This window comes from Zalophus californianus, chromosome 11, assembly GCF_009762305.2.
Source record: "Zalophus californianus isolate mZalCal1 chromosome 11, mZalCal1.pri.v2, whole genome shotgun sequence".
Classification (NCBI taxonomy): domain Eukaryota; kingdom Metazoa; phylum Chordata; class Mammalia; order Carnivora; family Otariidae; genus Zalophus; species Zalophus californianus.
In genome coordinates, this window is record NC_045605.1 from 100,881,005 (window position 1) to 100,897,508 (window position 16,504).

At 45.2% G+C, this 16,504-nt stretch overlaps 2 protein-coding genes across 2 annotated transcripts; one reads left to right on the forward strand and one right to left on the reverse strand.

The window, feature by feature from the left end:
• Nucleotides 1-4,576: 4,576 nt before the first annotated feature.
• LOC113915056 (olfactory receptor 9Q2-like) lies at nucleotides 4,577-5,522 on the forward strand. The gene is given in 2 exon segments (XM_035723047.1): nucleotides 4,577-5,275; nucleotides 5,277-5,522. Coding segments are annotated over 2 exon segments (945 nt in total).
• A 9,606-nt stretch (nucleotides 5,523-15,128) lies between these two features.
• Nucleotides 15,129-16,109, reverse strand: LOC113913544 (olfactory receptor 1S1-like). The gene has a single exon (XM_027577855.1). The coding sequence runs from the start codon at nucleotides 16,074-16,076 to the stop codon at nucleotides 15,129-15,131; it is 948 nt and encodes a 315-aa protein (XP_027433656.1). The 5' UTR covers nucleotides 16,077-16,109.
• Nucleotides 16,110-16,504: the final 395 nt, after the last annotated feature.

Sequence of the window (16,504 nt, forward strand, 5' to 3'; positions counted from 1 at the left end):
TGGTCGTCTTTATTTGGGACCTCCTCTGTTTTGGGGGGAAGTAAGGGGCCACTGGGTAAGGTGCCAGTTAGCCAGTTTGGTCTTAAAAAGTTATGGATTGGGAATCAAATGAGCTGATTCAACCACTGACTGTCTTCTTGTTTGGGGACCGCAGCCTATTTGCCTATGAATTGGAAAGCCCAGGTCATTTGAATTCTAATGTCCCCTGTAGTTCTAGCATTTTATAGGATCCTCTAAAAATCCAGCAGTTCCACCATATGTAAAGCGAGGGCAGGAACACCAATGATGAACTGTAACATCAGGAAAAGTGCTTCCAAAGCAAATTTATGGGCCCTAGGCAGTCCTCAACCTTGAAGTATTGGCATGAGATCCACCCAAGTATGGATGGGGGAAGACAGTAGAGATGGATCCCAGCGTGAGAGCTGAGGCTATGTCCTCCTTACACCCAAACCTGCCCTCTTTCCTAATGCCCCCTCTAGGCTGTGAGGCGTGACTTGTTGGCTACAAGGAAGAGATACCCACTTAAAGTAGGTCAAGCAAAGAGCCTTTTGGAAGAAGAGAGGATTACCCCTGGCAGTCAACTCAGGTCAAGTTTTCTCCTCATCCAATCATCTGCCCTTAGATGGGTGAGGCCATAAGGGGAGGGGGGCGATGCTGAGTCCATCCTTTCTCCATGGTTGTGAGTAATACTTCTTAGAAGGAGCAACTGCCAAGTACTCCAAGAATTTTCTACCATAATCTGCTCACTCTGCAATGTAGGCCTAGCTCTAAGGCCGGTCCCTTCTTCCTAAAAGGTTAAAAAGAATACAGAGATGTAGAAGAAAGCACCCTCCAACTATTTGCAAATATGGGGTTCAGAGACATCCTCATGAGGGTTTGCAATAAAGTATAGGAGTTAAGAGTGTGCATTCTAGAGCCAGACTACTTCAGTTTAAACCCTGGTTCTGCCCCTCACTTTGGCACTATTGGTGATCCACTTCAACTGTCTGTCCTATATGTTCTTATCCCCTTAAATTTGGGATAATAAAGTACCTAACTCATAGGGTTGTTGCATGGATTTAATTAGCTAATACATCTATCTATCTATCATCTACCTATCATCATCATCTTCTTCTATCATTTTAGAAGAGTCAACTGGCGTTTGGTAAACCACTTACGTGGTCTTTGCTATTATTATTTTATTGGATTTCCCTTTCACATTTTGGCTCAGCTGCCACCAGGCCCTGAATCTCTAAACTAGGAGACAAAGTTGGTCAGATCTGCAGTTCTCAGCAACAGACCTCTAATCTTCCTTTACTGTATTGTATAGGCCCCAATACTGACAAATGTGAGATTTTGGTCTATACTCTTTGAGGTCCATTCTGCTATCTTTCTGGGGCTGGCCTCATAATGACTGAATTGTCTTACTAATTATCTGATAGTGGTTTAAAATTCTACCATAGCTTCCTGAAAGTAGGGTTCTGATGGTCTCAGCAGCCTATTTCTCCTGGGGAAATAGGGAGGTGGAGTCACTGTTATTTTTGAAGCAGAACTGTAGGAGCTCAGCCACTGGACCCTCTTCAGATCTGAAGAAGTCTTTTTTAAAAAGCTCCTGAGGGATCTGTCTGGAGGGATGCTTTTCCCCACCTGACCCCCTTCCAATGCCTTTCACAGTAGGAGCCATTGCTCTTGGGGCAGCCAGTCTGCAGAGACTTAAAGGAGCCAGATTTCAAGATGATGAGTCATCTTGAAATCCTTGGAATGATTATGGTTTTGCTGTCTGGCATTTGGTCAACTGCTGAGTTTTTACAGAGGTGTGCTGCCTAAGGTGCATCCATCCCTGGGAACTTGAATTCTGCAGGGTGCTAATCTGCTCTCAGTGAAAAAGAGGTTCTGTGGTCAAATATTTTTGGGAAACGGTGGGTTAAGAATGTTGGTAAGGTTTCTTTTTTTTTAAGATTTATTTATTCATTTCAGAGAGAAAGAGAATGCATGTGTGAGCACAGGGGAGGGGCAGAGGGAGGGGGGACAAGCAGACTCCCCGCGGAGCACAGAGCCCAACGCTGCGCCAATCCCATGACCCACAAGACCATGACCTGAGCCAAAACCAAGAGTCCAACGCTTAACCGAATGAGCCGCCCAAGCGCCCCTCCTTGGCAAGGTTTCTTAATTATAGGAACTCATGGATCATTTAATATGCTGCTCTGCAATATGATTTTCCACATGGAAGATACAGCGTGTAGTGATTTTCAAACCTGTGAGAATAGTAAACCTATTTTCCTCCCTGGAACCACCTGGGATGCCTGTTAACAAGGTAGATGTCTGTGCCCCACGGCAGAGACACTGTATCAGATTTTCTGGAGGTGGGATGATAGTATTCACGTTTTAAATAAATTCCCTGGGCAATTCTTATGCATCAGGAGAACCAGTTTGAGAACTAGTTCTCTGGAGGAGAGATAGATCACCATAAAGAATTTACTCAGTTTGCCTGGTAGAAGTCTGTTCAGAACTCATGCACACCTGCCTCTCTGACAATCTGTCTCATGACCCCATTTGCACAATTCTGTTTCTGTCAAACAGTGAACTATTGGAGTTACCAATTCCAGCGTATCTTGGCGACGGGGAGCAAAAGCTTGTGCTTACCAAACAGTCTCCTTTTGGGATCAGGTCAGAGCTGGCTAGAGTGGCAGTGGGCAAAACCCTTGACAAAATTCCCAACTGAGATACAGGAAACCTTCAAAAAAAGCTCATTGCTTTTGGCATAAGGCAGGAACGAGGCAAGCCAGGAACCAGCCCCATCGGGTGCTGTTGAGAGACGGCAGGATGTGAGACGGAGCTTTTGGAGCTGGAAATTAGAAAGAAATCCTCAAAGATATTAGACACCTCATTAGAAGTCACATGAAGATAAATTGCCTCTCCCTGGAGACTCGCCTCAGGGACCAATTCAGGCATGATGCTGGGGCAGTGAATACAGGAAGCCCCACCAGCAAGGTCTAGGGCTGGATCTGAAGCTCAGGCTGGTCCCCTAGCCCTGCTACGCTGTCTGAGTCTGACAGAGTCCCAGGAAGCTCTAGAGTCAGGGATCTATTATTTTGTCAAAGGTGAGAAGAAAGAGAGGGACCTCTAGGTCTGGAAGCCACTTCACCTCACCTCACCCAGGTTGTGATGATTATGGACTCACGCTGTATTGTTGTTTATTGAAAGGGAACAAAGACAAGGTAATTGAAGTCCAGAGAGGAAAAGGGACTTGCCTAGGGTTGCACATCTTGTGTGGGTGAACTAGAACACAGGTCTCCTCTGGATCGGCAGGTTGCCGGCCGAGGAAACCTACACGAAGGAGGAAGGCACTAGCAAAGAGAAATTCAGGTGAGGGTGGTCCATGCCCAGCCCCTGGCTTCCAGATGTAATTTCTTTTCTTTATTATTTTCCCTAATGGATCTGCTCGATATTGGCCTGGCTGCTGGTACATCAGGTAATCAAATGGAATCAAAGTTCTCCTTTACATCCCTGTTTTAGAACCCTATAAGGACTCCAAATCCATTATCCAAGATTCCTCCAACAGCACTTAAGACACCAGACTGCCGAAATAGTTCTGCTTTCAAATTTGGATGCTGTCTATTATTAAACTGCTGCTGTTTTCCAGGACAGTGAGAGCAACCAAACAGTGCTTATTGAGTTTTGTTAGGTGCTGAAAGGAGCTTATGATTGTTGTTTTGATTCCAAGGTTATTGCTAGTACTTACAAAAAACAACAAACGAAAAACCAGTAAGTAAGCCAGCACACTCTAATTAGGATAATAGCTATTTGTTAAACATGCTTGTTTTTAGATTGAGAATAAAAATATTCCTACAAGCAGAGCCTATTGCTGATTGCTAATGGGCTTTTTTGGGGGGGGCGTTCATGCTCCTTTGTTCGTAGAATATAGATTTTCCTTCCTTAAAACATTCATTTAAAATTTTAAATAGCCACCATATATACATGGAGTGTTTTTAGCTTTCCAATGAACTTTTGCATCTGTTTTAATCTGTCCATTAGCCTTATCTGGTAAGTAGGGCAGATATTAATGATGCCCCTCTGGCAGAAGAAGAATTGAGGTTCAGAGAGGTTAAGTGCCTTGTGTAAGATCAAACAGCTAATTGGGACAGAGATGCAAATACAACAGCTGACTTGTAAGTCAGAGAATCACTTGCTGTCCATTCTTAGTGTAATAGACGCATTCATCACTTTTAATCTTTTTTTTTTTTAAGAGAGGAAGAGAGGTGGGGGAGGGGCAGAGGGAGCTAGGGAATCTAGAGCTGACTCCACCCCCAGCGCAGAGAGGATGCGGGGCTCATCTCCGGCAGCTGAGATCATGACTTGAGCGGAAATCAAGAGTTGGATGCCTAACCCACGGAGCCACCGGGTGCCCCACCTTTTATCTGATCTTATAGTGAGCTCTGCATTTGTCCATTTCCACTTAGCCTGCAAAATTTGTTCAAGTCCTGTGCCTCCCCTCAGACACCCTAGTTAAAGATTTCTTACTTGAAGTGACTTGCACTTGTCTTCAGGACCCCCGCACCTGGCTCCTGGCAGTCCACGCTGGCGACCGGCCGGACGCATGGCCGGGAGGAACGGCACCGTAGTGACCGAGTTCTTCCTCACTGCGTTCAGCGAGCACCCCGAGTGGGGGCTTCCTCTCTTCTTGGTGTTTTTGAGCTTCTATCTACTCACTCTGCTGGGGAACGCGGGGATGGTCCTCCTGATCCGCGTGGATGGCCGCCTGCACAGCCCGATGTACTTCTTCCTCGGCCACCTCTCCTTCGTGGACATGTGCTACTCGTCGGCCGTCGTGCCGCAGATGCTGGCCGCGCTGCTGGAGCGCGGGGCCGCGCTGTCCTACACCCGCTGCGCCGCGCAGTTCTTCCTCTTCACCTTCTTCGCTTCCATCGACTGCTACCTCCTGGCCCTCAGGGCCTATGACCGCTGCTTGGCCGTGTGCCGGCCCCTGCTCTATGTCACCATCATGACCGAGAAGGCCCGCTGGGGCTTGGTGGCCGGGGCTTACGGCGCTGGTCTCTCCAGCGCCTCTGTTCGCACGGTCACAGCCTTCACCCTCTCCTTCTGTGGGGACAATGAGATCGACTTTATTTTCTGTGACCTCCCCCCTCTGTTAAAGCTGACCTGTGGGGACAGCGACACCCAGGAGGTGGTCATCACTGTGTTTGCCATCTTCGTGATCCCTGCCTGCAAGGTGGTGATCTTGGTGTCCTACCTCTTTATCATCAGGGCCATCCTGCAGATCCGCTCCGCGGGGGGACCGGACCAAGACCTTCTCCGCCTGCGCCTCGCACCTCACGGCTGTGTCCCTCTTCTGCGGCACCCTCATCTTCATGTACCTCGGAGATAACTCTGGCCAGTCCTCACAGGAGGATCCGGTGGTGTCCATGCTCTGCACGGTGGTGACCCCCATGCTGAACCCCTTCATCTATAGCCTGAGGAATAAGGAGGTAAAGGAGGCGCTTATGAAAGCCCTGCACAGGTCAAAGTCTTCTGGAAGGCCCTAGATGGACTTTTGCCAAATACATCTTTCCTTAGTGTCTCTGTCCTCTCTGTCTGTCCTCAGATATCACCTACTTGGGGAGACTTTCCCAGGCAACCGTACTTAAAATTGCACCTGAACTTCCTACCTCCACTTTCTGATTTATTAGTCTTTTTTTTTTTTAAGATTTTATTTATTTATTTGACAGAGAGAGACACAGCGAGAGAGGGAACACAAGCAGGGGGAGTGGGAAAGGGAAAAGCAGGCTTCCCGCGGAGCAGGGAGCCTGATGCAGGGCTGGATCCCAGGGCCCTGGGATCATGACCTGAGCTGAAGGCAGATGCTTAACGACTGAGCCACCCAGGTGCCCCTCTGATTTATTTTTCTATGTAATACTTGTCACCATCTGATGTTCTAAATCTCACAACTAGAAAGTAAACTACATGAGACAAAGCATTCTTATCTGTGAGAGTCATTTCTGTGTGTTCAGTGCCTAGCCAAGCACCTAGAGCATGACAGGCACCCAATTAAGTGTTTGTTGAATAAATACATCAATCTCAGGTTCCAGGGTCTACCTTTATGTTCCAACTTCCTCAGTCCTCAGTTTTTTGTTTGTTTGTTTGTTTGTTTGTTTTTTTATCTGCCAAGTTGGTTTACCTATTTATAGGACTAGATTTTTGAGGATCCAACGCATGAACGAGCAGGGACCATGTCTGTCTTATTTGCTAATATCTGTTGAATGCTGTACATTGCCTCGCACAACAAATACTTGATGGGTGAAGTAAAAATATTTGGAAATTCCAGAAGTTATCTACAAATGCCACTACTGTTTTGATCCAAAGGGATTTTCCAAATCCCATCATTTATTCTTTCATTATTTCCTTCTTACTGCTTCTGTGGTTTTTGGCTAATAATAATAATAAATTATAGACAGTAACTAACATTCATCAGACAGTTATCAACTTCCAGGAATTGTGTGATGTGTGCTAGAGGAATGATCTGATTTATCTCTCACCACAACACGGGGAGGCGTGTTCCACGATTACTCCTGCTTTGTAGGGAGATGAGGCACCAGAGATTCAGAGAGGCTGAGCAATTTTCCCAAGGGCAGCAAGTAAGTGGTCGAGGGGGCTTCCACCCCAGTGGAGCCTGAGCTCCTAATTGCCATACACATGGTCTGCTGCTATGATCTCTTGCCCATTCTATTCAGTCTCTCAATCTGGAATTTATTGTTGTTGCACATTTACTTTTCCTTTTATCTGGAGAAGAAAAGATAAAAGTCCAATCTGTAGAGGTTGCAGGCAGTCGTCCCATTTATTTTATAGCCCTAACGCCTGCGTTGGTGGTATAGTGGTGAGCATAGCTGCCTTCCATTTATTTTATAGCCCTGATGTGCTAGTATTGAGTAATGTGACAACAGGTGTCTGTGTGTGTATATGTGTGTGCACACCCATAATTGTGTGTGAGCAAATGAGGTGTGTAGGTTAAATAAATGGCAGCTTCTGAGCCTTAGGAATTTCCATTGTAAGGACCGATAGGACAAAACTTTTATTTTTTTAAAGATTTTATTTATTTGACAGTGAGAGACACAGCGAGAGAGGGAACACAAGCAGGGGAAGTGGGAGAGGGAGAAGCAGGCTTCCCGCCGAGCAGGGAGCCCAATGCAGGGCTCGATCCCAGGACCCTGGGATCATGACCTGAGCCGAAGGCAGACACTTAATGACTGAGCCACCCAGGCGCCCCAGGACAAAACTTTTTAAAAGAGTTGGGTGGGCATGTTTAGGAAAAGATATGGGGGGGGGGGTGGAATTCCCCTGGGAGCCAAGAGATTTGAGTTTCCACATCAGTCTTTGTTCGTGTTTTTTCACAAATCACTTAGAATGGAGTAAAGCAACTCCACAGAGTGCATCTTGGGGGCCGTTTTTCAAATATTAACTGCCATGCAAATGTTCCTCTGACACATCAGCTTCCGTGGCAAGGAACAGAAGCATCGTGTTGCAGAAGAGCCAGGATTTGGCACCAAAGCGTCCGGGCTTTCACTTCTTAGCTGTATGGCTTCGGATTAGTGAGGGCCTGTCAGTTGGCTTTCGCAACTGTTAAATAAAACTTATCGAACATTTACTCTGGGCCAGGTTTTAGTGTATCACGGTTATTCTCACCGCAACTCAGTACATAAGGCAATGGGAAGGTTCTGGGTGAAGTTCTATAAACATTAATTAGTGTGACTACGGTGATTGTCCCAGGGTTCACAGCCCAGTGGGCATCTGCGGGCCTCTTCATTTCAGTGCTGTCTGGAACAGTCTCTCCTGGGCTGAGATTAGCCTTGGGTCCAGAAAACTCCAGAAGTGGAGTTCACTAAAATTTTTTAACTTGCCTCTTAAAGTCACATACACTTAAATACACACTTAAATTACTGCTAGGCACGATGCTAAAAGCTTTACGTGAATGACTTACTTTCGTCCTACCAAGTTGAATGGAAAGTCATTCTGATTGATCTCATTAAGCAAAAGGAAGATATAAAACCCAAACAGGTGATACAACTTGTTCAAATTCTGCAGCAAGAAAGTGGCCGACCAGGGAGTACCTGATCCCAAGTCTCTCTCACTCCAAAGGGTATGCTCGCAAATCACGTCCCCCTTGGGCATCCTCCCTTCTGTCCCTCCCAGGCTCCAATTCTCAGATGCAAATCATTTCAGAAGCATCTGGATTTCTGTCGCTTCCTCCAGTAAGTAGTTCATCAGTACGGTGTCTCCAAGCAGTCATCAACCTTGCCTTCATGTTTTCCTTTTCAATCTTCAGTGATTGCCTAAGAAGTCAAGGTTCCTTTCCAAACACTGATTCATTGTTATTTCTTATCGTTTAGTAACATTTAATATAGATTTAATTATTTTGTTGTATTATCTATCATCTATCTATCTATCTATCCATCTGTCATATGTCAAATCTGACCTCTGTTCCTGTGAGTTTGGTTTTTTTAGATTCCACATACAAGTGAGATCCTACGGTATTTGTCTTTCTCTGCCTGCCTCACTTCTTTTCCAATACAGTGTTGAATAAAAGTAATGAGATTGTACGTTCCTGTCCTGTTTTTTTTTTAAAGATGGTTTATTTTTTTAAAAGATTTTGTTTATTTATTTCAGAGAGAGAATGAGAGATAGAAAGCACGAGAGGGAAGAGGGTCAGAGGGAGAAGCAGACTCCCTGCTGAGCAGGAAGCCCGATGCGGGACTCGATCCCGGGACTCCAGGATCATGACCTGAGCCGAAGGCAGTCGCTTAACCAACTGTCCCACCCAGGCGCCCTAAAGATGGTTTATTTTTGAGAGAGAGAGAGAGAGTGCACATGAGCAGGGGGAGAAGCAGGCAGAGGGAGCAGGGAGCCCGATGAGGGACTTAGTCCCAAGACCCCGGGATCATGACCTGAGCCAAAGGCAGACGCTTAACCGACTGAGCCACCCAGGCACCCTCCTGCTCTTGATCATAGCAGAAATGTGTCAGTCTTTCACCAGTCACTCTGTAGGTTTTTCACAGAATGCCCTTTATCAGTTTAAGGGAGTTCCCTTTGATTCCTAGTTTGTTGAGAGTTGTTTCTTTTTTTTTTTTAATCAGGAATGGATTTTTTATTTTGTCAGAAGATTTTTCTGTATCCACTAGGATGATCATATAGTTTTATTTTGTGCTTATTAATAGGGTAGATTACATTGATTGCTTTTGGAAGGTTAGACAATTACTGTATTTTTAGGATAAACTGTACTTGGTTACGGTATAGTATTGCTTTTATTATCAGAAAAAAAAGTAGAAGAAGTTCCTGCACATTCTTGGTTGGTTAAAAAGATCACAGATGGTATTGCCTAAAGCCTTATGCTAGCTTTAAAAGGAGAGAGTACTTCTGAGTCATCAAAGTTCCTCTATTAAAAGGAGATTAGAGAGATAGGCATAAGCAATGGAAGGAAAATGGAGCAAAGAAGAAATTTGAGATGTTTTCATCTTCTGGGAAACATGTTCTGCGGGAAGCAGTTTCCATGCAGATCGGACTCTAAGGATGCAGGACTGGTGGAGAGGTTGCTGGGGATGATGTTTGCCCCCGGGTGATGAGAGATCATAAAGGAAGATCGAAGGGCTGATGGTTTGGCTCCTGTGGTATTTGAAACAGCTGATCTCTTTTTTTTTTTGGAAGAATTTTCACTTTCTTCCTCGGTCTTCCTGATACTACTTTATTCTGGTTTCCTATGTCCCTGCTTCAGCTCCTTAACTTCTGTGCTGGGTCCTTACTTCTAAATGTTCGAGTCACGCAGGGCTTGGTCATAGGTCTTTCTCTCTCTGTGTACTCACCCCTCGGCAGTTTCACCCAGTTCCATGGATCAAACACTGAGATAAAATTCAGAGTCTTTGCCATGGTCTGAAAGATTCAGCCAGGTTGGGTCCTGAGCTACCAAGAGGACTATATTTACTTCCTTCGTTCTCCATAGTCCCCCCACCCCCCGGCTCACTGTTCCGTGAGGGCACCCCCCCTGTTCCTGCAGAGACATCTTTCACCTGCTCTTCCCTTTTCCTGGACTGTGTTTACCCAGATCTTCTCATGGCTCACTCTCTTAGTCAGTTCTCTGTTCAAATATCCAAGTAAGGCCTTCTGAGACCCCTGCACCTCTCCACCTCAAATAGCTAGTCCATGCCGGGTCACCATATCCTCTGACGCTGCTCCATTTCTTATCACAGGCCTTCTTGAGACCTCAGATTACGGCCATTTTTTATTTATTCATACATTCCTTGTCTGTCTCCTTCTGTGTGAAGGAGAAGGCAGGAAAGCAAGGGCGCTGTCCTATTTTCTTTTAAAAGATTTTATTTATTTGAGAGAGAGAATGAGGGAGAGAGCATGAGAGGGGGGAGGGTCAGCGGGAGAGGCAGACTCCCCGCCGAGCGGGGAGCCCGATGCGGGACTCGATCCCAGGACTCCAGGATCATGACCTGCGCCAAAGGCAGTCGCTCAACCAACTGAGCCACCCAGGCGCCCCTGTTATAGTTTCTTTTTGACTCTCACTAGGTACTCAAAAAAATATTTGTTTCATAAATAAATGAATGCATATTTGCAGACACTTTATGTATTAGGTTTTACAAGCCATGCCTACCCAATGTGTGGCTTTTTCTTCAGTTTATTTTTCTAGGCGTTTCTCTTGCATTTGTGTTACCTAGGCTTAGATGGCAGGGGTTTCTGTTATTTTATTCTGAAGGCCACAGGTAGGCTCTTCTCAGGCATGGCTAACACAAGGGCACAAGAATAGCATAAAGTTCAGTTGACTGTGCTTTGCACGAAATCTTTATGTATTCTAAAGCTAATGACATCAATTATTGACTAAATATTGTCTTTGCTTATCCAGTCTTACAAATCACTTAAAATTGTGTTTGTGTCAGTTCCTCTGGTTTGTGAGTACACTGAAGGCACGGACCGTGAACCATGCATCCTTGTAGTCCCAGAGCTGGAGTCAGAGCCTGGTAAATAGAAGGCTTATTGTAGATATTTGTCGAGATGACAAATACAAGAATCCTTTAGGGGAATTCAAGCATCCAGGTCCAGAGGTATGCCTCTCCTCTGTGAAAACTTGTCAGGGCTCTCATAAAAGTCTGTGGTTCTCTATTTTCTTTCTTTCTTTTTTTAAAAAAGATTTTATTTATTTGACAGAGAAAGAGACAGCGAGAGAGGGAACACAAGCAGGGGGAGTGGGAGAGGGAGAAGCAGGCCCCCCCTGAGCAGGGAGCCCGATGCGGGGCTCGATCCCAGGATCCTGGGACCATGACCCGAGCCAAAGGCAGACACTTAACGACTGAGCCACCCAGGCGTCCCTGTGGTTCTCTATTTTCTTAATCGATAGCCTTTTGTGTCTTAAACTTAACCCTAATTCACTTCCTCAAGTAAACTCCCAACTTGCATACAAGTCCATCTCTAGCCAAATCAGCTTCCCCGTTACTCACTGAGGATGGAGCTGTGTCTTAGAATGGATACGGTCTCCTTTGGAACCTAGGAGCTGGAGGTCATGGAGAACCAGCCCACAGGGATGATGACCAATTCAAACCAAATGACCTGGATCTAACCCTGCTGGTTCTTATTCTATCACATATGGGCTAGAAGAAACCAGAATAAAGAGAGAAAATTACAGACCTGCCCAGTGGATGTTTACGTAACTGAGAAGATTCTGGAACCATGTTAAGCATGATGGTGTAATAGGCAAGAGAGTTTATCTTCCTTAAAATAAAAAAATCTTTTTCTTCCTAAAGTGACAGTCACCAAAAAATGTTAAAGCAATAACAGAGCATTATATAAATCCCTCCATTTTATGAAATAAAAACCACTATTTGGGTTACATTGTGTTGTAGAACAAACCAGCCCAAAATGTAGGGACTTGGAAAACAAGCCCAGGGATTTTATTGTTACCTCTTACAGTTCCAGGAGTTGACAGGACTCAGCCAGGCAGTTTTCACTTAGGGTCTCTAGTGCTGACACCTGAGCTGACACTGGATCAGCAGAATGTTCTCTTACTCCCATGGTGGAGACTGACGGAAGCGACCTAGAGACTCAAAGGCTGGAATAGTTAGAGCTCCTCGGGCGTCTCTCTCTGACTCTCTGTGGCCTCTCCACATGGCCTCTCCAGCATGGCGGCTTCAGAGTAGCGGGACTTTTTACAGGGGAATTCAGGGCTCCAGGGCTGCATGTCCCGAGAAGGTGCCAGGTGGGGGCTCTACTGGCTTTTCTAAGAGTCTTGGAAATTATCAGCACCACTTGTGGGGTACCCTATTAGCCAAAGCAGCCCTACAACCCTCCAGGTTCAAAGAGAGGGACACAGACTCCATCTCTCTCTCTCTCTCTTTTTTTTTAAGATTTTATTTATTTATTTGACAGAATGAGAGAGACCACAAGCAGGGAGCGTGGCAGACAGAGGGAGAGGGAGAAGCAGGCTCCCTGCTGAGCAGAGAACCCAATGTGGGGCTCGATCCGGACCCTGGGATCATGACCTGAGCTGAAGGCAGACGCTTAACCGACTGAGCCACCCAGGCGCCCCCAGACTCCATCTCTTGATGAAGAAATGGCAAAGTTCTTCAAGAGCATGTGGGGTGGAAATATTCTTGCGATTGTTTTTGGAAAATACGATCTGAAGCAACCACCGTTAATATTCTGTTGACTCTCTTCCTGCATATGCTATTTTACCTAAATGGGTTTTCGTGATAATGCTGTTATAAAACCTTCTTTGTTCATATCAGACCAATTGTTATATTACAGGAAAAGGAACTGGGTTTGGTAACATGGCTTGTCACACAATGAGTTAGCTGCAGACTCCAAGTCTCTTGATTACAAATCTAGGACTCTGTACTGCTCCCCGTGGAATAGTGAAAACAGGATTCGTGTTGGAGCTGTGGGTGGACCCGGGTGGATTTTGAGGTATTTGAGGAAGGAGGACTAGGAGGCGAGTTTGGTAACTCATATAAAAGCAAGTGGATTTTAAATTTATAATGAAGACGCAAATGAAGCATAAAAGTTTAAGAGATACCAGAGAGAAAGGCGGGTGGCTGATTATATATTTCTTCTTAAAGAGGTTGGATTTTTACAAGTTTAGAGAAGAAAAGAATCTTACTAGATTGGGGACAAATAAACGTAGTTTGGTGGGGCAGGTAGATTGGGGTTGGGAGCCAGGGGACAGTCACAAAAAGAGAATTTTTTTTTTCCCCGAGGGTCTACGATATACTAACAACCTTGGCAGTTGCCTGACGTACATGTCCATTTAGCCACAAACAGCTTAAATAGATTAAATAATTTTCCTTGGATCATACAGGTGAATCACAACATCTTGAAAAGCCAGGATTTAGAACCAAATCTTCTTACACTACAGTGCAATTGTTAGGGGATCAGATTAAATAACTAGTAATAATTTGCTCCAGAGCTGAAAATATTTTGAAAAAGGATTTGGACAGAGAAAAAGAACACGCTCTTCTGGGGAGCTGTACAGTATATTTAAGATGGAGGTCCGACAGACATCTCCAGCAGACATCTTCATCAACCAGTCAGCATCCAGATTCACGGAAATCCCAAAGCTGGAGCAGAACTCAGAGTTCATGTGGTTCAGTAATTCTTTAGGTCCCCTGAAGGGTGTTTCTAGAATACAAGAGCCTGATTCCTTCACTGGAGTCTGGGTTAGTGGATGCAGGTTGGGGTTTGGAAGGAAAGCAGTAAAACTTGTCTTGTAGCCTTTCTCAGCCTCAAGGAAGTCTGAGATTTGACCCTTGGTTTAATCCCCCTAGCAATGAGTTCTAGAACTGTCTAGGTGTACGCTGGATCCAAGATGCAGGACAGCCCTGCTAAAATGGCTTTGAAGCTGCTTGACCACTTTTATCTGTTTGTTAAAATTGGTTATGGAGGAGTCTGTAATTGATGAGCAACTTATATTTGCTGAGATGTAGCTGCACCAGAAAAGGGGTAGTCACATACTTTTAAGGGGACTGTCAAGAAGCAGGGCATAATGCCTAAGGAAACCCAGAGCTGAAGTTTTCCTGAACTGAGGTGGTCCCCACCCACTGAGTGCTCTTTCTCATGAGCATGCACATTCCAAATATGGAATGACTGGGATATTTAGAAGATGTGCCTTGGAATCAGGAGACCTATACCGTGATGTCATTAGGTGTATTGTGTGGCTGTCCTCTACCCTCACTTAAAGCTTTCTTAAAGCTTGACGTTTGGTGTATCTTGTGAATTTAATTGCCAAGCTGAACCCAAGACCACCGCCGCTGGTCAGGCAGGGAAGGCACCGCAGAGTCTGAGAAAGTGCATTTTAAACAAGTTCCTCTAGGTAATTCTGATGTATACCCTCAGTTAGAAACAACTGGAACCAAAGGCCTTATTTTATGGATGAGAAAATAGGCTGAAGAAAGTGAGCTGACCTGCCTTAAGTCTCATAACAACTCAGGGAAGAGTCAAGGCTAGAACTCATGTCTTCTACACATATGATTTCCGATTTTTCATTGAATGCATTTCCCCAAATGTGTTTTGCACACTAGTCCCATGAACTACTTTGTGATGAATTTGGTTACATGTGATTGAATAAGTTGAATTTTGAGAATTGAGTTTTGAGAGTATACCCTACTACCTTCCTTCCTGGAGATTTATACTATGCCAAAGGCTCTGAGAAGTTGTCTAGTGAAGACATTTTGCTTCGCTGAGCTCAGAGTTGCCCCAAATTATTTGGACGTGGGACCCTCCTATGAACATCTCACTGAATAGTAGTTTGGGCAAAACAAATTTTGAGCACAGTTGACCTAGAGAGATCTAGATTGAATAAATGAATTAGTAATAACTGTCTTCAGAGCTGTAAGAGCTAGATTGTAGGTACTGTCTGCACTTGTTATTGTCTGAGGTATAAACAATTTGCATCCAAGTTTGTAGTAACGTAGATTAGAATCAAGGTGTGCGTTATGCTTGTGACTTACCAAGGGGGTTAGGGCCTCATTTCCAAGACCAGAGCTATGTGGAAAAGCCCCAATCCCTCAGAGATTAGAACAGGAGGCAGATCTAAAGCTGAATCATCGCATCTATGCCATGAACTCTGGGCAGAATCATCCTTCTGGTTATGTGGATGAAAAGAATTCAGATGTCTAGCACATCAGAGGGAGAAACCGTTTCCTACTGATGAGCTTTCTTAGGGCACCTTTCATGTCCTTGTTCCTCAGGCTATAGATGAAGGGGTTCATCATGGGTGTCACCACAGTGAATAGCACTGCACCAATCTTATCTCCGTCATCGGGGTGAGTGGATGAGGGGAAGAAGTAAACCCCTACAATGGTCCCGTAGAAGAGTAATACAACTGTCAGGTGAGAACCGCAGGTAGAGAAAGCTTTCCGCTTTCCCTCTGTGGATGAGATTCTCAAGACAACCCTGACAATGCAGACGTAGGAGAAGAAGATGAGGGCAGAGGGGAAGGTGACAACTGATGAGCCCAGGAAAAACAACACGAGTTCATTGATCCTTGAGTCTGAGCAGGACAGTTTGAGCAGAGGAGCCAAGTCGCAGAAGAAGTGTGGGAGACTGTTGCTGTCACAGAAGAGCAGTGGGAGGAGCAGAAGGGTGTGTGTTAGGGCAACAGTGTTACTGAGGACCCACGGAATGACTGTGAGCAAAACGCAGAGCCTGGGTTGCATGATGGTCACATAGTTCAGAGGATGGCAGATAGCCACAAAACGGTCATAGGCCATGACTCCCAAGAGGAAATTGTCAATAACAACAAAGACAATAGAAAAGTACATCTGTGTAATGCAGCTCCCATAGGAGATGGATTGAGTCTTGGTCTGAATATTCATCAGCATTTTGGGGACTGAGGTGGATATGGAGGAAATATCCGCAAAGGACAGATTGGCAAGGAAGAGATACATGGGGGTGTGAAGGCAAGAATCCAAGCCGATGGCCAGAATGATGAGCCCATTCCCAACCACAGTGACCAGGTACATACCCAGGAAAAGCACAAAGAGGAGCTTCTGCTGCTCAGCCTGGTTGGAGAGTCCCAGAAGGAGGAACTCAGAGATGGTGGTTCGATTTCCTTGAGGCATATCTCTGCTGATCTGGAGAAAGGAACACAAGGTCTTCACACCCCCAAAGAAAAGCCAGTATGGTACTATTTGGCGAGAGCCATTGCAAGGAGGCAGAGAAAGATTACTTCATAAGGAACTATGTCAGCAGTGCAGAGACTCAGGAAATGCCCTAGGAAGGAAAGACAGAGCCACCACAATAGACACTTCTCAATGAACACCCTTTAAATTCGAACATGACTCTGAAAGTGATGTTTATAGTTGGTTCCAAATGTAATTAAATGCCTTAAACTGAGGATGATAGGAGAGGTGTACTCCATATTCTACAGATGCTTAGATACCCCCGAAGGAATTACTTAAAAATGAACAAAGTGGCCCTAAAACCTTTCTTAGCATTCACCTTCATTTTGAAATCTAAGAAGACAGAAATGGGTAGAGTCATTGAGCGA